Source organism: Macaca thibetana, chromosome 17, assembly GCF_024542745.1.
Source record: "Macaca thibetana thibetana isolate TM-01 chromosome 17, ASM2454274v1, whole genome shotgun sequence".
Lineage (NCBI taxonomy): Eukaryota > Metazoa > Chordata > Mammalia > Primates > Cercopithecidae > Macaca > Macaca thibetana.
The window spans coordinates 90,750,228-90,775,771 of NC_065594.1; the positions used below are offsets into that span (position 1 = coordinate 90,750,228).

The following is a 25,544-nucleotide window of genomic DNA, read 5'->3' on the forward strand; positions in this document are numbered from 1 at the left end:
TATAAAGAACAGTGGATGAGCTGCTTCACTCAGATTTTCAACAGCAGCCTGAAACTCTACTTCATACAATTTTACATCAAGTCAGCTTTTCTCTGCGGCCAGACCCTCCGTCTTAGTGTTTCTTTCACTGGTGGCGGGGAAGGCACTGTGCCTCATGTTTAAAATGTTCTGCGTTCTCCTACAGAGTTTCTTTTGTGGGATGATGTATTCTCCTGTGATCTAACTCTGTCCAACTGAAGTCATATTCTAATTTTAGCATAAAGCATACTTCCTTTGACTTTCTCAAGAAAGGAGAAACAAAACCAGACACTACTTAACTCTGACGTTGTTGCTAGGAGGGATGTCTTACATAATTTTCTCCATCTATACATTATTTCCTATGAAAAGATGACGTTACGGTGGCTTCATAGCATGACCTGTATCTCACACGATTCCCTCCCCCATGCAGGGACTAGAATGTGATCATTGCAGAAAGTTGATGGCGTCTGTTCTTGAAATTGTGGCATTAGCTGCTGTGGGGCCTTCCCTCTCAGCCTGTTTTGAAGGTCGTGTACTTCAGAATGCCGACCCCACTCAGGTTTCCAGTTCACAGCGCCACACAGCTTGTTCTCCCATTAAACGCGCCTTACTATTGTTGGCTAATTTGAAGTCATTGTTGGCTGATTTTGAGACTTACTTAACTTTTCTCATTTAACTGTCATTGTGATGGGATATTTCGGGTTTCCCAGGAATATAAAATTCATTAATGACATACCTCCTCTAAGAAGTTAATTTTCAATTAACTTTGTTTTGATTAAAGTTGAGTTTTCTAAGAAAATAACTGATTTTATACCAGGGTTTGGCAGTGTTCTAGAAAGAGCCAGATGGTAAACATTCTCTGCTTTACAGGTTCAGGCCTCTTGCAGCTGTACTCTGCCCTTGTAACACAGCAGCAGCTTTAGACAGGCACGGGCCTGCTTGTGTGCCAGGAAAACTTTTTTAAAAAACAAAACTAGGCGATTGGGCCTTAGTTTCACCCAGTACTTCATCACCAGGTGAAGAATAATACGTGACCGGGGGGAATCACCTTCCTTCTTACAGCCACATGCCCTGTGTGCTTTTGTGAAATTCTCATCTTTTTACTAGATAAAGTACCTTTTTTTCTGTTAATGTTACTCCGTAGCTAATAAATGTGGCTAGTGGATGTCCGAGTGCTGGGGCGCCAGCTAGAGCTGCCCCTCCCGTCTGGGGCAGACACCGTGGGGGGTCCCATGCTCAGCCCAGGTGGCGCGAGCTGGTGCTTGGCCCCAAAAACTACTGAGAGCCAGAGATTCGAACGAAATGATAAATGATAAATCCTGGGGTTTATTTCACATGGAGTGTTTAAAGAGCGGAAGGAAGTGCGTGATAGTGCCCTTTCACGGTGAGCATGCAAGTCTCACGTTCTCTGCCCTTCCCGCTCTGTGCCCTCGGCAGCTGCCCTCCCACCCGGTCACTCCGTCCAGCAAGCACGCAGACAGCAAGCCCGCGCCGCTGACGCCCGCCTACCACACGCTCCCCCACCCCTCCCACCACGGCACCCCGCACACCACCATCAACTGGGGACCCCTGGAGCCTCCGAAAACACCCAAGCCCTGGAGCCTGAGCTGCCTGCGGCCCGCGCCTCCCCTCCGGCCGTCCGCTGCCCTCTGCTACAAGGAGGTGAGGTCCCTTGACCACTCAAACAGCCAGACGCCGGTGAGCATGCCTTGGGCCCCGAGTGTGCCGGGCTGGGCCCTCTGTACGCAGCAGAATGCACCCTAACTGCTAGAGAACTGAGAAGGGGTCTGCCTTGGTTCTTTGGTTATCTCCGCTGCTGCTCAGAGGCCTGTGGTAACCCTGTGTGGGAAGGGGATGTGCAGATGTGCAGGGCCCCTCCTGTCTGTGCCATGCAGAGGGGGCCTTTACTGTGCTTGCCGGAGGAATGTGCCGCCGGGGTCCAGGAGCTGGAAAGGCGCTGAGCCCAGGTGACTTTCCGTCCCCGTGTGTGAGGCCGTCGCTCGGCGTCTGCATGCTGTCTGCTGCGTCTAACAACCCCTCCTCTAGGTCGGGGATCCTATCCAGGAGCCCTGCGTTTTGTCATCCAGAAGCCATTTGAAATGAAGAGAACGTTTACCAATACAAATGAAAAAACACTTAGGCAGTTTCCCCCTTTGATGCATAAGAAATCATGATACAGTCTTTGCTTGTCTGTGTTTTGATCCAGCATTTTTGTATTTGCTAGGTGCAAATAAAGTACGATTCTAATGAATAAATATAAGTATTAACACTTTCTTATACTTTCCCCTAAGCCAGCTTGGATGAGGAAAGGAAGCGTCTTGAGAAATGTGTTCTGAGAAATATTTTCACCTGAGGAAGCCGATAATTGAGATGAGCGTTGTTTTCATGAGCAGTTGAGCGTGCATGGTGGTGAGGTACGAGGAGTGGCGGTGAGAGTATGGGTGGCCTGCGTGCAGATACGAGGAGCAGTGCCCGCTGGTGGGGTGTGAGTGAGCGTGAGGACGGTGATGCACTCTTGCCTGGCGTCGCGCCTCTGTGTCTGGTCAAGGCCACATTTGCCAAGGGAACTGGAGCAGACTTTTTCTACGCTCTTGCCAGCAGCCCTGAGGGTTTTAAGGCCCATAGGAAAGTACTGTGTAAGAAATTAGGATCTATGCTTTTCATTTTTTGGTCTTACTGAGTCTTTGTTTTTATGATATCTTTCAGGTAATCATGTGTGCAAGTCAGAATTCTCATTTTCTGTCATGGGAAGTTACTTGAAGAATGTTGGTGTTCCTTATTGTATACTTTAGTGTGCACAGTCTAAAGAAAAAGTGAGCTACTGCAAGAACTGGTGGAGACTGAATTACTAGGGAAGAAAATGGGGATAAAACTGTTGGGAAAAGAAGTAGAAAGGGCAAGGGAAGAGGCATTGAAATGAAGATAAACAATTTGATTTTGATAATCTGGCTGCAGTTGCTTTGCCCACTCCACACTGGGAGAGAAGGGCTCACGCCGAGCAGCTGCTGTCCAGTGTTGCTGAGTGCCACACAGCATTAGCGTGGAGAATGGTCCTGCAGAGTACAAGAAGAGGGCGTGGCGGCTCGTGGAGGCCGCTCTGCAGCCTGCTCTGCCTGGCTCTGGTCGTCGGGTGTGCTGTGTGCTTCATGACCCTCTGTGCCCGCAGGTGCCCTCGGAGCACATGGTGGGTGGGCATTGGCTCTTCAAGGCTCTCCATCTCAATTTGCTTTGAATTAGGGAAGCCAGGGAGCACATGTGTATAAATGTGTCTTCTGGAACAGATTGCTACTGCATTTCTAAGAGCTTTACAATTTTTATAGAGAGATTTTTATTTAACTTTTTAAATGTTACTTTAGATTGAAAGTTTGTTACATGGCTGTATTGGGTGATGCTGGGGTTTGGGCTTCTAGGGTACCTATTACCCAAATAGGAAACATTGTACCCAATGGGTAGTTTTTCAAAACTTGCGCCCATCACCCTCCCCCTTTTGGAGTCCCCAGGGTCTGCCATTTCCATGGTCATGTCCATGTGTACCCATGGTTTAGCTCCCAAGAAAAGACTTTTAAAGATAACTTTAAAAACCAAGCTTCGTTTCCTCTGTTTCCAGCCCGGTTCATTCCGTAGCGCATCTCATCTTCTGAGTCTTGGCTTCGCCTGTTAACGTTCGCGATGGTTTATGTCACTGGCATGGTGCAGAAACCAGCCTTTTTTTTGGTATCGGTATTTAACACGTGCTTGATAGTTGACACCTTACCTGCTAAGTTGGACTTGCTTTGCTCACTTTGTATTTTGCTGTCGTCTTCTGTGCTTGTTTGAGAAGCTGTTTGAAGAGGTAAGGGGTGGGCAGTTCCGTTGTGAACTCGCCTCTGAGCTAGTGTGCGTGTGGCCCCTGCAGAACAGCCCTGGCTGAGCTTGGCTGTGCTCCTGGCACTCAGAGTCGGGTAGCTGAGCACTCGCTCCCTTTTCTTCTCCCTGAGACTTCAAATAGTTTCTTAAAGCGATTATTTTTTACTTATCTGTCATTTAATGATGACCTTAGTTTCCTCTCGTCTTTCCAGTTAGCTGTACCGGGGGGTGGGTCTGCCCCAGGGAGCCACTGCTGCCTCCTCCCCTCCTCCCTCAGGAGTGTGCAGGATGTCTGTGCACACCAGCGCCAGCCTGCCTCCTGGGGACACCTCTCATCACCGAACTAACAGGACCCAAATGGCATGAGGGGTTTTATCAGAGTGAAGAAAAAATATTAGCCAATACTGAGAATGCCCTATTGATTTTTAAATTAACGTTCAGAAGCTGGTAAAGAAAAATCAAAATAGGAAAAAGCGAGCAGCTCTTATCAGTGGCTATAATAATTTGGGGTTTTATACCTTTACAGCAGCCTTTCTGATACGCCAGTGAAAATGATTGGCTTTAGAGTATGTTAACATTTTCTTTTCTCTTTCCCTAGGATCTTAGTAAGAGTCCCAAGACCATGAAAAAGCTGCTGCCCAAGCGCAAACCTGAACGGAAGCCTTCCGATGAGGAGTTCGCGTCCCGGAAAAGTGAGTAGCTGCGGTCCGTGTGGAGGAGGATGTGGCCTCCTGGTCACGCAGGCCATGGCATTCATGGGATGGAGGGAGGCTTGGTGGCTTTCTGAAGACTCCAAACAAAAGTAGGGTCTGCCCCTTGAGGCAGTGGTAGGAATAAGTGGTAGTAAACATAACGTTTACCCAAGCAAGCAGGAGAAGTGCCCTTGTGTCAGTGATGAAGTCTCCGTGCCAATTCCAGCACCACTGCCTCCTAGCCCTTCCTCATCCAGGAGCTGGGGCCAGACCTGGAGGGCTCTCCTGCTTTTCTGGTTCTCCCTCATTGCCTGTAAGATATTCCACCCAAAGATATTCCACCCACACTTCCTGAAGTGCCATCATCTCCCAAAGTGCTCTCTCCATCTGTTAGAAGCATGACCTGCTGTGTTCTCATGTCGGTTGCACCTGCCCGTGCTGTTCTCGTGCTGTTCTCTCCGCTTTGGACCCGTCCTATCTGCTCCTCAGGCCTAGGGGTCCGACCCAGTTCTGGGTTCCTACGTGGCCTCTCAGCAAGTACCTGGCACCTGTTAGGTGCTCGGTAGATAGCTTTTTAATAAGTGGAGCTCTTGACAGAAGTAAGTGATTTTCCTGGGGGTGACTGCTGGGAAGGGGTACCTGTGAACAGATTGCTGTGGACTGATGGGTGCAACCCAGGGAGAGTGAGCCAGCTCTGGGGAAGTTGCAGGATCTGTCCTGCGGGGCTCTGCCCTGCCCCACCCGATGTCTGAGCTCAGCCTATGTTGGTCCTGTGCCTTCACTGCTCACTTCCTCCAGCCTCAGGAGGAGGCCCAGCAGCCGTCCTACACACTCACTGTGCCGCACCACCGCTGGCCTCCCCTCACCCCCACCTTATCAGTCAGCCCTGTGAGGTCACCGTGCTGGAGTGTTCATTATATTCTTGTCCTTGTCACCTGATGTCCATGGCAATATAAGTCACCATCCTGACTGTCTTCCTCCCCAGGTGGTCCAGGCCCCTGACCACCAGGGCCCCTGATGAGATGGTGAGGTCCTGGGGTCTAGCTATTGAAGCGGAGCTGGTGCTGGACGCCTGCTCTGTTGCTTACTGGCTGTGCTGGGGCTTCTCTGTGAGCGAACTGTTCTGTGGGCCCCTTCCTTCAGCAGATCCAGGGGCAGCACTGAGCTGGGCGTGGGGCCGGCTGCAGCTGAGATCATCATTCTTGGGCACGTGCTTTATCAGCACCTTCATGGGCTGGGCGTGAAGGATGCAGTGTGACCGAAAGAGATCCCTGTTCTCATAGAGCCTGTTTTAGTAGAAGGATACAGACAGACAAAACACGTGAACAATTTATGGGCCGTGGAGTGCCGCAGAGACCCAGTAGGGAGGAAAGGTGGGAGATTCGGTGCCAGGGCGCCGTTTGGGCAGCCTCCTGGGGCCGAGGAAGCAGGCCATGCAGGTGTCTGGGGAGGAGCTCTCCAGGCCTGGTCGCAGAGTCCCTGGGCCAGAACCCCAGGCTGTGCACAAGGGACAGTGTGCTTTGTGGGCCAGAGCTCCCCTGCAGAGCGGTAGGTAACACAGTGCCCTGAGCAGCAGGCAGGCAGAGTCCGGTTCCGTAGAGAAGAGGATGAGGCCTGGGCTTTCACAGGACCACGGGCTGCCATGTGGGGAACAGACAGGCACAATGCCCACATCGACACTGAGGGTTGTCGGCCTTCTGTTTTTGTCTGGCTGGCATGTGGAAACACGAAAATGTTTTAATTTTCATTTCTTGTTTCAGTGAGATTAGATATTTTTTCTTAGAACTCTTTTTGTTTTGTGACTTGCATATTCCTATCTCCTGCCCTTTTTCCAATTTGAGAGTGGGGATACTAATTTTCTTACGGGTTGGTAGGATAATCATTTCCAAATGTGTTGCAAATATTTTTAAAAAACTGAAAACCTTTTTGAGTATAACTTTCGTAAATTTTGTGGAAAACAGTCATCTGACAAGAAAATGGCAGATTATCTTACTTGTCATTTTGGTCGAGTTGATGCCTGCATTCATCCTGCCAGTTGCACTAGAGGCCTTTCAGTTCGATTGTGAACTGTTGTGCGTCTCTTGACAGGCACAGCTGCTTTGGAAGAAGATGCTCAGATTCTGAAAGTCATCGAAGCTTACTGCACCAGCGCCAAAACAAGGCAAACACTCAATTCAAGTAAGTTTAACAATAATGGCCTGGAAATTGTGATGGTTTATTCTGTTTAGTTTCAAATTACAGTCTGAAGGAACCTGTTGTGGCCCCTTGCACAGCCCATCCGCCTGACCTCCCAGGGGCGGTGTTTCAGTCAGGGGTGGCAGGCAGGACAGCAGCTGAGCTTCAGGTCCCTAAATTCATGGAGTTGGGTCTGAGCTGTGGGCACAATTGCTGTGTGATTTTCTAGATAAAATTGTACTAGGAAATATTTAAATATAAGCTATTGCCAGAATTCATAATGCTTTTGCTAAGAGAAGATGTGTTTAAAAGACAGTGGAAGATTAGTTCAGTTATTTCAGCTATTTAAGCTATTGGTGTGGTACTGGAATTTTTCATTTTTATTTTATTATTTTTTAGTTTCTTAGAAATATCCAAAATATAAACTTTGAGCAAGGTTTCTTTTAGCCTTTCTAAAAAATAATTGCTTTAAAAATTTTTTTGGAAATTTACAGCTAATTATTCAGTAGATTTCATGAACCACAGGATTTACCTGTGTCTGATGTACGGTGTCTTAAATGAAAAACTTTTTTTGTATTAAGGTGGCTTTTTTTTTCTTTTTGGAGACAGAGTCTCACTCTGTCACCCAGGCTGGAGTGCAGTAGTGCGATCTCAGCTCACTGCAGCCTCCGCCTCCCAGGGTCAAGCCGTTCTCCTATCTCAGCCTCCCGAGTTCCTGGATTACAGGTGCGCACCACCACGCCCAGCTAATGTTTTTGTGTTTTTAGTAGAGATGGGGTTTCATCATTTTGGCTGTACTAGTCTCCAACTCCTGACCTCGCCTCGGCCTCCCAGAGTGCTGGAATTACAGGCGTGAGACACAAGGCTCGGCCCTAAGGTGCCTTTTTTTAATTTACATTTTTCCTGTGGTGTTGCAAGTGAAGCGCAGCAGGGTGGTGGCTGAGGCAGCGTGCCTGTCATTTACCCTGCTGGCGTCTGCGTGCCCAGAACAGCTGACGTGAGCACATGGTGCAAGGCCTCAGGCCTTTTCGAGAACTGGATGATTCTGTATTTTCTCAGCACAGAAACTGATTTCTCCTCCATTTTAGGACTTGCTGCCCTTTCCAGCTTGACTGTCACTTATCTCACTTGTTTGTTTTGTTAGTCACCTGCAGCGTGGTGGTTCCAGTTAGTGTCATGTATTGTTTAACGCTGAGAAAAGGAAAAAGAGGGAAGAGGACTTCTCAGCTGCTTTAGCTTTTATCAAAGACTGCTGCAGCTGTGAAGATAGGATGAGCAGGGTAAACCCTTTGTGGAATCTCGATTATCCAGAAGCTTCTTTTTTTAACCATTTTCAGTATTTTACTGCTATGGTACCATGTCCCGTCTATGACATTAAGACTTTTTGCCAAGGGTCAGCACTGTTGGTTTTTTTTGTCCATACTTTAGTGAAAAATACTCATTCGTAGTGACTGCTTCTCAGAATAGGAGAGAAATAGAGAAACAGAAAGGCGTGGGTAGCCTGTCAAAAGGTGGAATAAATACATGTATGATGACACAATAATGTCTGAGTACAAATTGTTATGATGAAAGGTATTACATTTTTATAATTTGATACTGATCATGTTTTAAGTAATAGGCTATAAAATGCCATAAATTTTTGGATTTTGAATTTGAGATTTTTGTTGTCATCTCAATTTCAGTTACTTGAAATAAAATTTTAGCCCAGTAGTCTCAGATGAGCAGAGCAGGTTCAGTTGGCCGCCCGCCTGTGTCTGTGAGTTCTCCATTTGTGAATCCAACCGACTGCAGATCAAAAGTACCCAGAAAAAAGAAACAGTAAAAAGTAACAATATAACAGTAAAAAAAAAAAATACAAATAAAAAAATAATTATACTTATAACAGCTATTTATATGCTATTTACATTGTATTAGGTACTATAAATAATTTAGAAATGACTCAAAGTATAGAGCTCTTCCCCAAACAAAGTATACGGGAGGTTGTGTGTAGATGAAATGGAAGCACCATGCCATCTTATATCAGGGACTGGAGGGTCTGAGGACTTTGGTGTCCGAGGGGAGTCCTGGAACCAATCCCCTGTGGATGAGGGCTGACATAGTGCCCACCTCATTTCTTCATGACCAGGGTCCTGTGATATGCTGTGGCTTCACAGCCCCTGACTGCCTAAGGGGAGTGGCCCACAATTCCTTTTCTTTTCTTGTCACATTGCTTGTATTCTGTATTTCCATTTCTCCTGTGCAAGAAAAGCATTGAATGATACATTGATTTTTGTTTTTAATTCATATTATGGGCAAACCACTCTGGGCTTCAGGGAGCTGATAGTCATATATACCCTTAAACCGAACACTCAAAACTAGGGAGTAATGGGAGAAATTGCTCATTTGTGCTGGGAAGTTGGTATACTTAAGATGCTTGGAAATGGGATCGTAATGAAAGCAGCTCTTTTTACATTAAATGCTTAGTAAAACAGGTTTTAGAAGGATAATATATTTTACCTAAAATGCAGCTCTGTTCAATACACACATCTGGATGCCAAGAAGATTTTGTAAACCAAACTTCCTTGATACTGATTTCTAACTCCAGGAAGTAATGGCCCTCACAGCCGGTTATGACGTAGTTCTTGCAGTCTGGGAACAGAGGGCAGTTTGATAGAAGCAGGAGCAGGGAGGAGCCGGGGCTACTGTGGTTTGCCTTCACTCAGCAAGGGGCACCCCCGCCTTTGCATGGAGGGAGACCCCAGCAGCCCGGCCTGCCTCTCAGCCCAGGTGCCTGGCCGTGGGCAGTGCTCATAGTTGCCGGCCACTCATGATTATTTCTCTCCTGCCATGTTCTGCCACTTCCTCTGTCATTTTCCTTTTAACACTGGGGTATTGCCAGTTCACGTCTCTCTTCCTGACAGCAGAGGGTCTGCATCGGGGTGGCCGGCATTGCCAGCCGACCCAGCTTCCCACTGCACCCTGCCTGCGGGCTAAGCTCTGGCGTGCCCTGGGAGCCAGGGGGTGGGTTCTGGGGCTGTGGGCCCTGGCCAGTCCTTTTCTGCCCTCTGAGTTCTCAGAGTGATTGTTGATTGATCAGGTAAGTCCAGACTCACTCTCAGATTTATGGTCTTGGCAAAGCGACAACTGAAGAAGCCCGTCAGAAATCCTTTGAAATTATTTTGCATTTGATACACCTGTTTACTGATAGGAAACAATTTTTAATTAGCCATATAAATGGTACCTTTCCCAAATGATGTCCTAAATGAGACTATTTGTTAATTGAATGTGGAATAGAATTGGTTAATTGCCTCATGTCTATAGAGTCATCTTTTGGACATGAGTGTAATTTGTAAAAGATTTCTTAAATGAGGGCTATAGAGCAATATCTTTTTTTAAAAGAGCGGTTTGGAAACATTGTATATTAATGGCTTAATTAGATAATAATCGATCTAGTTGTATTCTAAGGGTTTTGCTAAGTTTGTTATTGAAACCCAGCCATATGTAAGGAGAAACATGCATTGTTGCCAATTTTTAACAATATTTTCTCTTTTCCTTCTCTTCCCATCACCTTTTGCTTTTGTTCCATGTTTTGGTTGTGGCTCTTCCTGTCGTTCTCCTCCTCACCCCCTGCCTGTCGCGCCTGTCCCTCCGCCCGCCCGTCTTAGCATGGCAAGGCACTGACCTGATGCATAATCACGTCTTGGCTGATGATGACCAACCAAGCCTAGACTCCTTGGGTCGTCGCAGTAGCCTTTCTCGTTTGGAGCCTTCAGACCTCTCGGAAGACTCTGACTATGACAGTATATGGACAGCCCATAGTTACAGAATGGGTTCTACATCTCGTAAGAGCTGTTGCTCATATATCTCTCACCAGAACTAATGCACTTCTGAGCTTTTCTTAACAAATGCTTGTTGTATCGCAGCCTGCTTTTCTTAGATGTTTTCTTGCTGTTCCTTGTCTCTTTTATGTGATATTTTAACAACTTTTGAGAGTGTTCCTGATATTTCCCATTGTACTTTGTGGAGGCTTAACTGCCGATGCGAGTATACGTTCGAATGACTATTGGAGGGAGGTGGTGTGTTCCCGTGAGCCTACACCCGAGGGTGCTCTTCGTAAGGGGTAGTTGTTGTTTTATAGCTCCAAATGTTTTTTTTATTCTCAGTGTAGCAACTGTTTGATTGATTTCTGGGTACAGCTGTATGAACACTTTTCTATTTTATACTGAAATCACACAGGTTTGCTATCTAAGTGCCAGAACCATGGAGGAGACTCTGGCCTTATCTGTAAGGACCTAAATTTTTTAAGTACTGTGAACACTGATGAAGTAGTTGTGGAGAGATGAGAAGAATACATGCAGCAAAGGTGCGGTGAGCCCAGTTCCAACAGCTGTGTTCTGGTAATTGTGCCGAACAGCATGTGGGCTCTGGGCCTTGGCAGGTGCACAGACGGGCGGGCGTCACGTGTTCAGAGCTTGTCTCCAGCTCACGGCTCTGTGCTCTTCCGTGTGCTGCGTTGTGGCCATGAAGTGGGAGCTCTCCTTTCCGAAGGCAGAGCTTACTGTCATGGCTCAGATGTTCACTCTCATCGTCACCCCAAACTTCCCTGAATTGCAATGATTTCTGTTATATGGCACTTAGCAAGCCTACACCACTCTATAGTAAAAACTCTACACTAAAAGTTTAAAGCCTAAAATCTGAAGCATTCAGCCTCTGCAAGTGTAGACTACTAGACTGTATCTGGAGAGGCATTTGGAATACTTAAAAAGTCAAGTGCTGTGGCTTCAGTCCCCCCGGCTCCCCACCCCAACATCCATATTTAACGTTGTCTGGAAGAGCCATGGACACATCATTGTTTTCAGCAACCAGCTGCAGTGAAACTCCGTTTACAGCAACCCCATAGTGTAAAACTGCAATGCTTCATTGTAATGGGATATCGAAGTTCACTGAAGAATTACTAGGTTGCCATGTAGCTCACTTATTTAAAAAAAAAAAAAATCTCCCCCATTTTCCTGGGATTTGTTGTAAGGAGTTTTCACTGGCCTCACTCACACCAATTTCTGCTTCAAAAAGAACTGAATGTGACCTGTTGCATTCAGTTGTGGCATCAAATCCACATCTAGTCATTGCTTGAGGGGCCAAACTCTGTTCTCTCCCATGCACGCTCTATTTGGTGTTAAAATGGAACCTTACGGTTGTGTTTTAAGTATTCATTGAAACCAGCTTCAGAAAACAAGATGCCATAAGAAATTGAGAATAACATTTTTTCCTTCTTCAGGGTGGCTGTAATTCCAGGTGGCCGTGATTTCTTTCCTCCCCCTCCACCCACTCCTTCGCCAAACCCACGTATTCAGTGTTCTGATCTTGTTTGTGCAGAGTGAACTCTCTGAGGCAGCATCAGTCTTGTCCTGGGAGCTGGGTCCTGCTGCTCAAGCCCAGAGCTGCCAGGGAGCTCCTGGCAGTAGCACGCTGTTTAGAAAGTTGGGTGGCTTCATTCAGCATGGAACGAGCTAATGGCACAGGAGTCATCAGGGCAGCTGTTAATTCCAAATATTTGTCTGTTCCCAAGTAGCTACTGAAGTGCTCATGCCATCGGAAGAGTTTGTATTTTCATACCAATTAGTAAACATAAGAATGTTGAGGAGCAGTCTTCTAAAATTAGTCAAAGCCCAGTGTTAATCTCCGGCAGAGATAGGGTTTATATATGTTCAGCCAAATAGTAAATGGAATTTTTGGAGAAATAAGATAAGTACAAAGTTTCTATACTTACTGTAAGTGGATTTAGAGCGATTTTGGTTTTGTATTACATATGGCAGTCCTCTGAGTCTGGGAGCACCTTTTTGTTTGCCTCAAGACTACTCATTAGTGCATTGGCTTAGCTGCCTTTGCCTTCTCGTAGGCATGGATTGCCTGTGTCACAGGCTGTGTAGACCACAACACTCAAACACAGTTGCTGCACTCGGATTTTCCTTTAATATCAAGTATCATTTGGTTATCTTACTGGGACATTTTTATTGATATTCTCTACACTAAAGTTTTCACATTTACTATCATTCCATTTTGTACCAGTTAAAGGCATTTTGATGATGCTTTTTCTTGATGCTAAGATCACTGCAGAAGAATAACCTGACCTTTTCTTTGCATTTGTTTTGAATGTCTAACACCATTAGCTTTTGTGACCTGGTTAAGAAGTATTAGTGCCACAAGCCCGAAAAGACAGTTCTCATGTGGCAGTGGTGATATGGCATCCAGAGGGCCAGTGTTTCTACTTTTGTGGGACTTCAGTCATGCTGATAATAGTATCTTCTGTTTATACAATTCTGTAATATTTATGTGTACAGTTAGTATTCTAATGAAGGAATGAAGAGTCTGAACTAGAAGGTAGGTTTAAGCCATCACCAGGCCTTTGCAAATGGCCTAAATGGTGTTCCCTTTGAAGTAACACTTGCCACAAGTATATAATCTATATTAATTGTGTTTTGCATAAAATTGCCAAAACACAGTAATGTGTATATAGTGGTATAAGATCTTGAAAATAATCTCTATAATTGTGCTCTTTATCTGTGAATGGGAAAAGCCATTTTTAGTAGGTGACTACCATTTGAAAAACTAAATTGGATGTATATCTGAATGTTGCATTGTATTGTACAGTATGCATATTATTGTTTGTGGTTGCATATGGCAATGAAGTGTTTGTTTTATAAAAAAAAAAAAACCTGTTATGTACAGTTGAAATAAATTTTGCATTTGCTAGCCCGTGGCTTTTAATATTTGTTACATGGGGGAGGGGAATAGCATAGTTTGCAGTTTAATATGATTTGGCTCTTCTACCTGAACGGAACATCTTCCAAAGGCAGGCAGGTGATAGATAGAACCCTTCTGTCTGCCCTGATAGAAAAGCTTGCACTCTCGTAAGTCAGCTGTGTTCTGGACGAGACAAAGTCACACCTTGTACGTTTCTTATTTCATCTCTTTCCCGTTTCTTAAGCTTTCAGTCACTGGCCGGTTTGTCTTCAGAAAGAAGCATTATTTTTTGTTTGTGTGCATAAATGGGAAAAAGCACAACTTCAAAATTGTTTTATTTAGACTAAGGCCAGTTTTAAATTTTTGTTTTATAAAGTGCTTGTCCAGCTAAGAAGAGAGTAATGAAGCAAAATAAAGGGAAAGGAAACGAAGCACCTGGTGGCAGGTGTAGTGTTAGGACGAGGTGCGGACAGAAAGTGCAGAACACTCTGTCAGCACAAGATGGGAGTTTTCCTGAGAAAAGGAAATTAGACCCTGAGAGCCATAAGTAACAAAATGGCCTGCATGACTTTTGGAGAGATCTTACTAAGTCGTTTTTCTTTAAGTGTAGTTGTAGTGTGCTCCACGGTGGATGTTACTCGATTTTCAGTTGATTAGAGATGCAGATTTTAGAAAAGGTAATGAATTTAAGAAGAGGAATTATCCTGCCCATGTCCTAGATCACTGGTCAGATAGACAGATGTTCTTTTCTGATGAACTTACCCTGTTTCTAGGCGTTTGATACAGGCAGGCCTGCACACGCATGCATGCACGCCACGCCGGTGTCTGGACTGGACAGTTGTGCTGCATTACTCCTGAAGCAGTTAGTTGTGTGTCGTCAGATAAGCCCCCAGAATGGTGTCTAACAGCCAAGCATGGCAGTCACGAGCCGGCACTCGGGGCCCCAGGGGTTGGTTGATCACCACTGTGTTGCTGCTGTGGCAAGTCGTCTCGTCTATGAAATGGAAATACTGGATTAGATCTGTGTTTCTTAAACGAAGCTCCATAGTTGTCTGCAGATGTGTGACTGTTTGGGGTGGGGGAGGGTCAGTGTTCTCAGACATCCCTAAAATGTTAAGTTTTGTGCTCATGTTAACACACACGTGGACCAGGCTTCCCTGGATCACACCTCTTAGTGAGTGTTGCTGTGGGGTCCCAGTGCCCTCTGGGGTCTCCAGTCATGTGGCGCACAGCAGCCCCTAAGAGTGGAATGGTTGCTGCAGAATTTTTCAGCCCGGGGCGGGCAGACACTGAGCATCTACAGGCACATTCTTGGGTCCTCGAGTTTGAGAAGTGCTGGATTGGTGTTAAGTATAAATTATTTCATTATATTCATGTTTGTCTTATTCCTACCTCCATATGGAAATAACCAACCAGCTGTTCTGTGTATGTGGTTATAGAAACAGACAGATTATAAGCTGATCTAGCACTTCTCAAAATGTTAGCCACAAAACCACAAGATGTTAATAATGATGTTTAAAAGAAAAAAAGTTCACTCAAATGCATTTCAGAAATGCTGAATTAAAGTTAAGCGAGTGTTTTTATGGCAGACTTCATCAAAGCCTGTATTGTGCTAAGGGTGCACTGTGAATCTCCAAGAAGTATAGCCCACAACGTTTCCCGAAATGATGTGTTGTGGAACCCCTCTCATTTCCCAGAAACAAAAAAGTTTGGGAAACACAGATCTTGACTGTGCTAGAACCATCATGAATGTGTTCATCTATGTCTGAGCCTCTGTTACGGATTTTAAATAAAGTGAGAGAACATTATCTGATAATTCTGCTGTTAAATTGTTTTTCCAACCTAGGTAACTCAGGGAAAAAAATGTGCTACGATGCCGCTAAAAACACTTCAATAATTTCTGAGATAACTTATTATATCTGCTTTCTAAAACATTGTTCTTTAAAGAAATAGTCAACTTACATAAACCTGGCCAGAGAACATTCCTTTGTTGTTTTTTGAAAGGCAGTAAAAATTTTTCAATCATTTTAGAAAAACTGTATATTGAAAACTAGGCAGATTATTAGAATTGCATGATTTCTAGGCGTGTTAATAATCCTCATTTACAAGCTGCCTAGTTTGCCATCAGATCCATAAATGGCATTTTTCACATTAGTGCATTTCAGGAATCAAGCAGTACATCCTGTCTGTGATACGTTTTCCAGCTTACATTTGTGTATCACTAAATCCTTCTCACATGCTTTAAGTGTAGCTGTAGAAATAAGACCTGTGCCATGCATATACAGTAATTGTACCAGTTCTTACAGGCTTAGTTCCTCAAATTATGCTACATAATGGAAAGACTTTTACCTTTATGGGTTCATCTGTTAAAAGATATTTACAAAATACGATATTTAAATCCTCAGAACAGCTCTAGAGAAGCAGATTTGTTGTGCTTTGTAAGTAATGAAATTGAGACTCAGTGCTTAAGTGATGTGCGCAGGTGAACTTAAAAGACTCACCACTAGGGGCGTCCCAGCTCTGGCTGGAGGCAGTGGACACGTGGCTCATGGCCTCACAACTCCTGTAAAGTCGACCCTGTGTCTGACCCATTTCTTTACAAAGTTGACATTGTTTGTGATCCTATTTTATGTCATTCGAAAATGTTAATGCTGGAAAGAGATGATGTAAACAGGTTGTCTAGGAAGCTAGAAGAGACAAAAATAATTGAAATCCAGAATTTAATCTGCCTGATCCGCAGTTACATGACTTTTTCCTGTGTGTCTCATTAGCAAATCCATTTGAAGAAATGTGTTGCAAACAATGTGAGACACACAAGTAATACTTTTGTGAATCTGACTCTGAAACAGTCATCCACTGTCTGGGCTCAGAGCAGGACAGCTGGATAACGGGCGGGAACATCAGTTGACTGAAATGTGGGATCTTATCAGTGGACTTCTCTTTGCAGGGAAGAGTAAGTGGAGCCATTGGATTTCTTCACATGTGGTATAAATATCGGAATCTTTATGAGTATTCTGGATTTTCTTTCATTATTTTCTCTCTTTTATTTTCTATGAAATTCTCTTTCTATATCTTTTGGGCAAATAGCACATGAATTAACGTTTTCTGGTAGGAACAAGGGTACCCTTTGCGTTTGTATGAGAAACACTGGCAGCTTCTCCCCCTGGCTAGCACCGCACGCTCTGCTGTAATGTCCCTCACACATCAGTTTCCTTCCTAAGCAGTATCTTCCTGTGTGGCCCACGTGTCTTCTCAGCAGCATTACCTGTTAGCCAGGAAGGGCCCACCACCCTCAGGGTCCTCTCCTGTGGCCTCTTGGAGCACAGGCACCTGGAGTGGCAGGAGTCCTCGCAGCCCAAAGGGCCGTCTCCGCCCTTGTCTCCTGGACCTGTGGAGATTCCTAGGGCTGATACTACCAGCCTAATGTTTTTAAAAACGTCTTTCTGAAATCATATCTTGCAGTCCTGTCTGAATCTTCTGTCTGAAAAGTTATTCCCGAGACATAGGTCACTGTGTGTGCAGGTGGGTGGACTGTGACCCAGGGGACGCCTGTGAAGAGCTGGGCCCCTGCTCCTTCCCTCCCTGACAGGGTCAGGTCTGCTGCTGCCAGCTGGTAGCACAGTGGAGGCACAACAGCATTGAGGGGGAGGGATGGTCGCCCACTTTAACACAGACACAGGCGTGCCAGCCATGGCTTGTGACTGCATTTTAAGTGCTGCATTTGATCCTAAGATCCTGCAGTTATCCTCAATTCCCAGTATCGGTGTGGCGAGTGTCTCCTGAAGCTCGTGCCAGGTGACAGAGTGGCACTTGGTTGCTTTCCCCAGGACTTAATCTTATGCCTGAGGGGATGAAGGAGCAGTGCCTTGATTTTGTTCAGTCCCTGAATTTCCAGTTTCCCAGGGGTGCCATGCTGAGGGGTGGAGCAGGTTTTGCACACGCACGAGGGGCAGCACCTGGCCAGTGGCCTCCAGTCCTGGTTCCTGTTGCACGCTGCTGTGGAGATAGCAGCGGTGCCCTCGCGTGTCAGGAACGTCTTAGGAGCCATCTTAAGCTTTGGCATCATCCTTAATCTTGTTCGCTCAGAGGAGCCTAAGCGTGTGGTAAAATGCAGGTGAAGCCATTATTTAAAATCCCATCTTCATAAAACATTCGTATGTATCGAGCTTTCCTGTGACAGTGACGCTGCGTAGCACTGACACGCTTTTAGGAACACACAAAAGGCGAGCCAGAAGAAAGACCCAGCAAGCGCAAGCACCGTGTCCATAGTTAGCATGTCTCAAACACGCGTGTCCCTTCACGGAGAAATGTTTATCACAGTACCGCTTACAGGCGTTTGTGTTCTGTGATAGAGTATAGCCTTCTGATTTGCATCTGGTATAATTTTCAAAAATATAAATGATACACGTTATACTGTATGACCTTCAAGAAAATATTTTCTTGAAGAAAAGATTTTCTCCCTGCATCATTAAATACAATTTGATTCTTTTCCTCACCTTTTAAAATGAGTATTTTGATTTCCTGATTTCTAAAGTACGTATTTTGCAACATTTATTGAGGGCCTGTCCCATATAAACTCTTGTGCAGGTGTTGGTTAAATGACACAAATGTTCCTCTGACATTGTGAGCAGTTTGCTTTCATTTAGAAAAATGTTTATTTTATATTTTAGGAAATATAAAGTTTTCATAAAGGACCAAATGTTATTTTTTCTAAACCATGTGCTATGATGCTGTAATATCTTGATTATTAAATGTTGCTGTAGAGTAAAATGTTTGTATTGCCAGATCTTGGATTTATAAACACTCACTGTGTATGTTCTGATTGGTCTCATATGTCTTTGCTGAAACTCTTGCAACAGTGGCTCAAAATGGAATGAATAGCCAGAGCAGTACGGTCACAACCTGTAACCTCCTCCCTGTTGAAAATGCTAAGGTTTAAACAATCCATAATTCAGATTTTAAAAAGGCTACAGTTTCCTTTCCTCTCTACGGCTTTGGTCACGAAGGGGCCTGGGCTCAGTAGACAGGGGTGAAGAAACCTGGTAAAACATGCCCTCCTTTAGCCTGGATGAACATTTTTAAATGCATAGTTGATAGAACTTAATATTTAAGTGATGTTGTATGGTCATTTTTCTTCATTCTGCCATGGTGTTCGCCCGAGGTTGATTGGTTATTTTTTCATGCTCCTAGGTTCACGCAAAGAATCTGCTCCACAAGTTTTGCTTCCAGAAGAAGAGAAAATTATAGTGGAAGAAACTAAAAGTAATGGTCAGACAGTGATAGAAGAAAAGTAAGATGTTTTCCAGTTTTCTAAAGCAGGCATGTGAGCTCTGCAGTGGGGTAGTGGAGTTCAGACAGCTCCCTGAGGGCGGGGGTGTGGCTTCGGAAGCTTCACTTTTTTTTTTTTTTTTTTTTTTTTTGAGACGGAGTGTCACTCTTGTCACCCAGGCTGGAGTGCAATGGTGCGATCTCAGCTCACTGCAACCTCTGCCTCCCAGGTTCAAGCGATTCTCCTGCCTCAGCCTCCCAAGTAGCTGGGATTACAGGCCTGCGCCACCATGCCTAATTTTCGTATTTTTAGTCGAGACGAGGTTTCACCCTGTTGGCCAGGCTGGTCTCCAACTCCTGACCTCAGGTGATCTGCCCACCTCGGCCTCCAACTCCTGACCTCAGGTGATCTGCCCACCTCGGCCTCCCAAAGTGCTGGGATTACAGGTATGAGCCACCGCGCCCAGCCAGAAGCTTCACTTTTAAAATGTCTTCATAGACTGAAGCTGCCCTTGACTGGGCTTGAACCTGCCGTGCACAGAGGTTGACAGTTTTTAGTTGTGAATGTAGACAGTACACAGGTACTGCAGAGCAGCCCCGTGTCCTCCACTCAGCATCGTAGTGTCTCCTGGTAAGTTTCCATGTGTCCTCTCCATGCCTCACCCTGTTCATGTGTGTGTTCTGTTTCCTGTTTCAGGAGTCTTGTGGATACCGTATATGCATTAAAGGATGAAGTTCAAGAATTAAGACAGGTATGTCATAATCCATCTTTCAATCTTTTTTTTTTTTTTTCAAATGGGAGAAAAGAAAACAATATTAAAAATAAGCTGGCCGGGTGTGGTGGCTCACACCTGTAATCCCAGCACTTTAGGAGGCCATGGTGGCCAGATCACCTGAGGTCAGGAGTTCAAGACCAACCTCACCAATGTGGCAAAAGCCCATCTCTACTGAAAATACGAAAATTAGCCGGGCATGGCAGCAGGTGCGTGTAACCCCAGCTACTTGGAAGGCTAAGGCAGGAGAATCGCTTGAACCCAGGAGGCGGAGGTTGCAGTGAGCTGAGATAGTGCCACTGCACTCCAGCCTGAGCGACAGAGTGAGACTCCGTCTCATATAAAAATAAAAAGCTTATTGTGCGTAAGCAAAAACTAAAAGGAGGTCATGTCTTTGAGAAGTCCAGCAGATAAAACAGTTGGTTGTCTATAAAGTGACTTGTTTAAATTCTTTTTTTTTTTTGAACAATACTGATTTTGATGTCATAAACCATCGCAAATTCTGTTGGAAGAATAATTTAAAATATCAAAAGTTCTGTCTGGTGACAAATCCTGCAAGGGGCCCTGAGATTAGCCTCTGCCACTGCATGGTCCTTGGCTCCCGAAGCCAGTTTAGTGAGCCAGACATGGTGACTAACCAAGGGTGTTCTGGGCAGTGCACAGAATGTGAGTATGAGTGGCTTTGGTGCCCTGCCCAGCTAGGTGAGGGAAGGTTGGGGTGTTTGTTGCATAGAATGTGAGTATGAGTGGCTTTGGTGCCCTGCCCAGCTAGGTGAGGGAAGGCTGGGGTGTCTGTTGCATAGAATGTGAGTATGAGTGGCTTTGGTGCCCTGCCCAGCTAGGTGAGGGAAGGCTGGGGTGTTTGTTGCACAGAATGTGAGTATGAGTGGCTTTGGTCCCCTGCCCAGCTAGGCGAGGGAAGGCTGGGGTGTCCGTTGCACGGAATGTGAGTAGGAGTGGCTTTGATGCCCTGCCCAGCTAGGCAAGGGAAGGTTGGGGTGCTCTTTTGGCCGAGGAGCGGCCTGAGAAGAGTTGTGGTCTGGGATAGAGAGCCGAGAGCAGGTTGCCGTGTGGAACTGGACGTGTGCTCTGCATTCTAAGCAGTGTCCACAGGGCTTCCAGGTACTGCTTTGCTTGGCTGGCGGGCTTCCGTGTTCACACTTTGCCCCAAGTGGCAGCAGGCGTCCGTTTGTGCCTGCCTCCTACGTCCGAGACATGCCTGGGTTCAGTTGCACAGAGCAGGTGCTCCCCCACTTGCTCCCGCACCCGTCAGTGGCTGTTACTTCCAGTCCTTTCTGTAACTCTGGAAGGTGGTTATGAGTGGACGAAAAGGCTGGAGAGGAGCCGTCCCGTCTGCAGTTTCCAGCCATTTTCTTACGGTATGTTCTATAGAGATTCATTCATGGCCTTAATAAGAGCCATTAGGACCGTTTCCATCCCGGGAGCAGCAGCATAGTCAGGAGCGCTGCTGCCACCCTGTCCAGGTGGTTGAACTTTGCGGACCCCCATGACCTCACAGCCCATAGGCAGCTCACGTGGGATTTCATGAGGTGAGGCCTTAGCTCCTCAAGGATACCCATATGGGGAAAGGAAGCCCTACGCAATGCCAAAGATAGTGAACGTACTGTGGTCTGCTTAATTTACAGGATAACAAAAAGATGAAGAAATCTCTAGAGGAAGAACAGAGAGCCCGCAAAGACCTAGAGAAGCTGGTGAGGAAAGTCCTGAAGAACATGAACGATCCTGCCTGGGACGAGACCAATCTATAAGGGACGTCCTTAGTTCTTTCTGTCGATGACCAGTTCTGAGGTGAAGCTGGGCACCCCTGACCCACGTCGGGGTGCACTCAGGACCACAGGGCAGGGCTGGGTGGGGCACCACCTCGCTCTCTGTACATAGAAAAGCTGGAGCTTATTCTGCGAATGGAGACGATCAAACCATGACTGATGAATCCAGACAGGAGGGATTGACTCTGAGGACCTGAGCTGCATCAGTCCCACTCTGTGAACATCTCAGTTACCTCATTCTGCAATAAGTTCAGTGACTGACTAAAAGTCTTGTTTTTCCAGACTTTGAATTGAATATATAAATATTATATATACATGTTTCTTGTAAATATCCCATTTTGAATGCATACCCGTGGTGGTTCTGTCCGGGCTAATCCCCATGCTAGAATGTCCTTTCCAGCTACGTGAGTAAGAAGTCCCATGCCTGCACCCACCGGAAGCAGAACCCGGTGGATGCCTGGTTCGTTCCGCAGCACCAGGGCCTCCACCGCGCTGTGACAGCACCCCCCGTGTCGGTATTTCTGAATAACCTTATTTATACCTGCAGAGATACACGTCAGTCCCATTCGGAAGTCTTCTCTTAAAGCAGCGTTCCAGTCCCAGACCTGCGGGGTTCCGAGGGCAGCTTGCTGGTTGACAGACTCAGTCCTGACCTCAAGGAGGGCCCATACGGCACCGCTGCATCCACCTAGAGGTGTTTGCTCTTGTCCGCTGTGTGAGTCCTGTGATTCTCAGATGGATTTGCTGTGTTTTAGGAGATTACACAGACGTTTCTGTGCAGGCTAGTTCAGTAACAACAAAGTAACACTGTTTTGTCTTCCCTTAAAGAGAGCTCTTACTAGAACCTGTAAATAGAATGTATTATTTATTGTAGGTCACTGCAGCTGACGAGAACAGATGGAGGCCATGCTCCAGACTGATACTGATGGGTGGAGCTTTGCCGTCAGGCCAGCCTCATCCTGAGGTCTGCTCCACCACTGGCTGCAGCCAGCAGGCTTCAGTGCTCACCGAAAGTGAAATCCCCTCCTCCAGCAAGCATAAAGCAATATACACCCTAGGTTCCACTAAGCAACGTAGGCGTAAGCAGGGAGCGTGTCCCCCACTGTGTTCCAGTGCAGAGGAGACGGACGAAGCCTGTCCTCGCCGCGGCTTGCTGGGCCCAGGCTGGCTCTGGAAAGCCTGTGCAGTCCCGGGCGGGAAGCCCAGCCCGTGGGGCAGGTTTTCGTTCTGCTTCAGCAATAAATAAGGGTGACCGCAGGGACTTTGCTTTTGGTTTCCCTTCCCGTGAAGAGGTTGGTTTTAAAGTGAGATACACTTTTCCGTAGAACAAGTGTTCTATCTTTAAACACCAAAATTGCAACGCCATGGATTACTGGTCTCAGAACAGCTCATTTTGCATCAGATTTGACTTTCTGCTTTTCCGTCTATTGGCCAAATTGCCCTTTAACTGCACCTGAATCCTTTGTATACTGATGCCTTTGAGCTGGGCACCCTGGGAGAGTGTTCTGTTACTGTTTACGGTTCTTCCTCGCCCTTGCTAATTACAGTCTCTGGTGCCCAGCAAGCCCCCTTCCTGCTTCCTTCCCTGACTCCGGTCTGCCTGGGCTCAGCATGGACCTGACCCATGCTCGCAGAACCTGGCCTCACCTGGACTTCTCACTAGAATTGCCAGCTTCCTCAACTTAGCAGATTACTCACTCATGCAGGCACAAGCAAAGGTCAACACTTTCTCTTTTGGTAAGCTTGAGTTTTACAAGTTATTTTTTGGTGATGCGTAAGACATTGCAGTGGGAAACCATTCACCTTGAGCGTACTGGAGTTTGCTGTTGTAGCAGGTTTTAACTCAGGAACAACTCTCCTCTGATCTCTCCGCCCTCTGCCGGGAGGCGACGTTCGCCGTCCTCTCGGAGCCGGTAGCGTTGCTGTCCGAGTCCCCAGGACGGATCTCCTGCAGACCTGCCTTAATGCTCAGATCGAAGTATTTCACAAGAATACTTGTGTTTTTAACAGCCCTTCCCCTAGACGGTGCGGCCGTGAGGGCCTCATGTGACTGCATTGCCTTTTCTTTCTGTGGATCCAGTATCTTCCTCGGCTTTTTAGGGAGCAGGAAAAACGTGTCTGAGAGCAAGTCTTTAAAAACCCGCCCTGTTGTATATAACTGTATCTGTTTCACCGTGTGACCTCCCAAGGGGGTGGGAACTTGATATAAACTTTTAAAGGGGCCACGATCTGCCCGAGGGTTGCTCCTTTGCTCTCACCTTGTATGGATGAGGAGATTAAGCCATTTCTTATCCTGTAGATGTGAAGCACTTTCAGTTTTCAGCAATGTTGGAATGTAGCATTCGAAGCTCGTTCCTTCACATTCGGCAGCGTCTGTGCTTGTCCACATGCGCTGGGCGCCTGGGACCTTGAATGCCTGCTCTGGTTGTGTGGACTCCTTAATGCCAATCATTTCTTCACTTCTCTGGGGCCCCCAGGGCGCCCGTTGACAAGTGTGGAGAAACTCCTAATTTAAATGTCACAGACAATGTCCTAGTGTTGACTACTACAATGTTGATGCTACACTGCTGTAATTATTAAACTGATTATTTTTCTTATGTCACAGAATGTGTCGCTTCATCTTCTTTGATGTATTTTCTGTGTGCTTGTTAGCTTTACAGTTTCTTTGGGCTGATTTAGATTTGAAAATTCTGTCTTCGATACTGGAAGATAACATGTTTCCTTTGAAGTCTAGAGTTTGAGAAAATTTGAAGATTTTTTTTAAAAGACAAGGAAAGAACACTGGAAGTCTTAGGAACAAAAACTAAAGTAACGGGTCACGCTGGTAGGCACAGCCCCCAGGTCCTCGCCCATGCCTGGAAGAATGGCCTGCATGCTGGAGGGCGCTCAGGACAGCGTTTTATGAAGCCAAACTTCCTTGAAGGTATCTGTGGGGTCCCTTTTAGGAGCTGTCATAAGACAAAAGGAAATCGCTCGTGTGTGTCCTCGTGTGGCGGTGGTGCAAATGAGGGTGTCTTCCGGAAGGGTGGCTGGGAGGACCGAGTGGAGTCCCCTGTCCGTGGTCCGTATACCTGGCTCAGGTGTGTCCACAGCTCCACTGCATGTCATTTCAGCCAGCCAGAGGTCAGGCAGCCGCACTCAGTGCCCAGCCAACTGGCTTACTGTAGGAGCCCAAAGGAAGTCAGGATCTACACTCTCAAGGACTTTAATCATTTCAGGCTAAAACAAGGAGGCGTTCAAAAATCCATTTCTGTTGGTTTGCATTGTGACAAGAACGTGTGATGCGTAAGACACCTAATGTGAAGTGTTCATCTTATTGGTGGAGTAGGTAGGCATTTGTACTTGGTACCTCACCAGTAATTAAAAACTAGCGTGCACCTGAGCCATGTATACTGTTTTTTAACTGTACACTTTAAAAATTTAAAGGTATAGTGGGCCATGTATACTTTATTTTCTTGCATAACTGTTTAATTTTTCCCATAAGCGGTATTATTTTCCTAATTAAAAACTAGCATGTGCCAGAGATTTTAATTGTGAAAACAATACCTGTTTATAGGGAAAATAGAAACAGTATGCCAGGATATAAAGTAAAAAGCTTGTATTCCACCTCCCAGTGCCCTGACCCTGTTCCCCAGAAGTAGCTCCTGTTCTGTGTCCAGGTTTTTCTGTTCATTCTTCTGACCCAATGCCAGTGTGCGGTGTCTGTGTTTAACTTTTTTCCCAGCAAGTGAGGTTGCACTAAGTATATTCTTTCCTAACTTGCCTCTTTGAGCCTTGTCTTAGGTATCTTTCCATATGGGTGTATGTGGTTCGAACCATTCATGGTTTTTGACCACTGCATAAATTTTCCCCTGATTGAATGCACTGCAGTTTGTCACCTATCAGTGGATATTTGGGAGGGAGCAGTGACTCTTGCAGAAACGCTCTACTGAATATCCTTCTGTGTACAGCTGTGCAACTGCACATGCAGCTAAATGATTAACTTCTGGGAACGTCTGTGTGGTTTTTTTTGTTTTTTTTTTTTTTGTTTTTTTTTTTTGAGACGGAGTCTGGCTCTGTCGCCCAGGCTGGAGTGCAGTGGCCGGATCTCAGCTCACTGCAAGCTCCGCCTCCCGGGTTTACGCCATTCTCCTGCCTCAGCCTCCCGAGTAGCTGGGACTACAGGCACCCGCCACCTCGCCCGACTAGTTTTTTTGTATTTTTTAGTAGAGACGGGGTTTCACCGTGTTCACCAGGATGGTCTCGATCTCCTGACCTCGTGATCC

The 25,544-nt window shown here is 46.0% G+C and overlaps 1 protein-coding gene across 15 annotated transcripts in view; it reads left to right on the forward strand.

Moving 5' to 3' along the window:
* ARHGEF7 (Rho guanine nucleotide exchange factor 7) overlaps nt 1-23,881 on the forward strand; it is a 182,422-nt gene extending 158,541 nt beyond the window's left edge. For 6 of the 15 annotated variants that reach the window (XM_050766590.1, XM_050766592.1, XM_050766601.1 and 3 more), the window contains 7 exons: nt 1,456-1,680; nt 4,463-4,556; nt 6,645-6,734; nt 10,376-10,552; nt 18,642-18,741; nt 19,417-19,471; nt 21,139-23,881. In XM_050766590.1, coding sequence (XP_050622547.1) covers nt 1,456-1,680; nt 4,463-4,556; nt 6,645-6,734; nt 10,376-10,552; nt 18,642-18,741; nt 19,417-19,471; nt 21,139-21,261 — 864 coding nt within the window. In that variant the 3' untranslated portion in view covers nt 21,262-23,881. Of the gene's footprint in view, nt 1-1,455; nt 1,681-4,462; nt 4,557-6,644; nt 6,735-10,375; nt 18,742-19,416; nt 19,472-21,138 lie in introns of those variants that run through there. The other 9 variants (XM_050766591.1, XM_050766596.1, XM_050766599.1 and 6 more) reach the window with 5 other exon arrangements.
* The last annotated feature ends 1,663 nt before the right edge of the window (nt 23,882-25,544 follow it).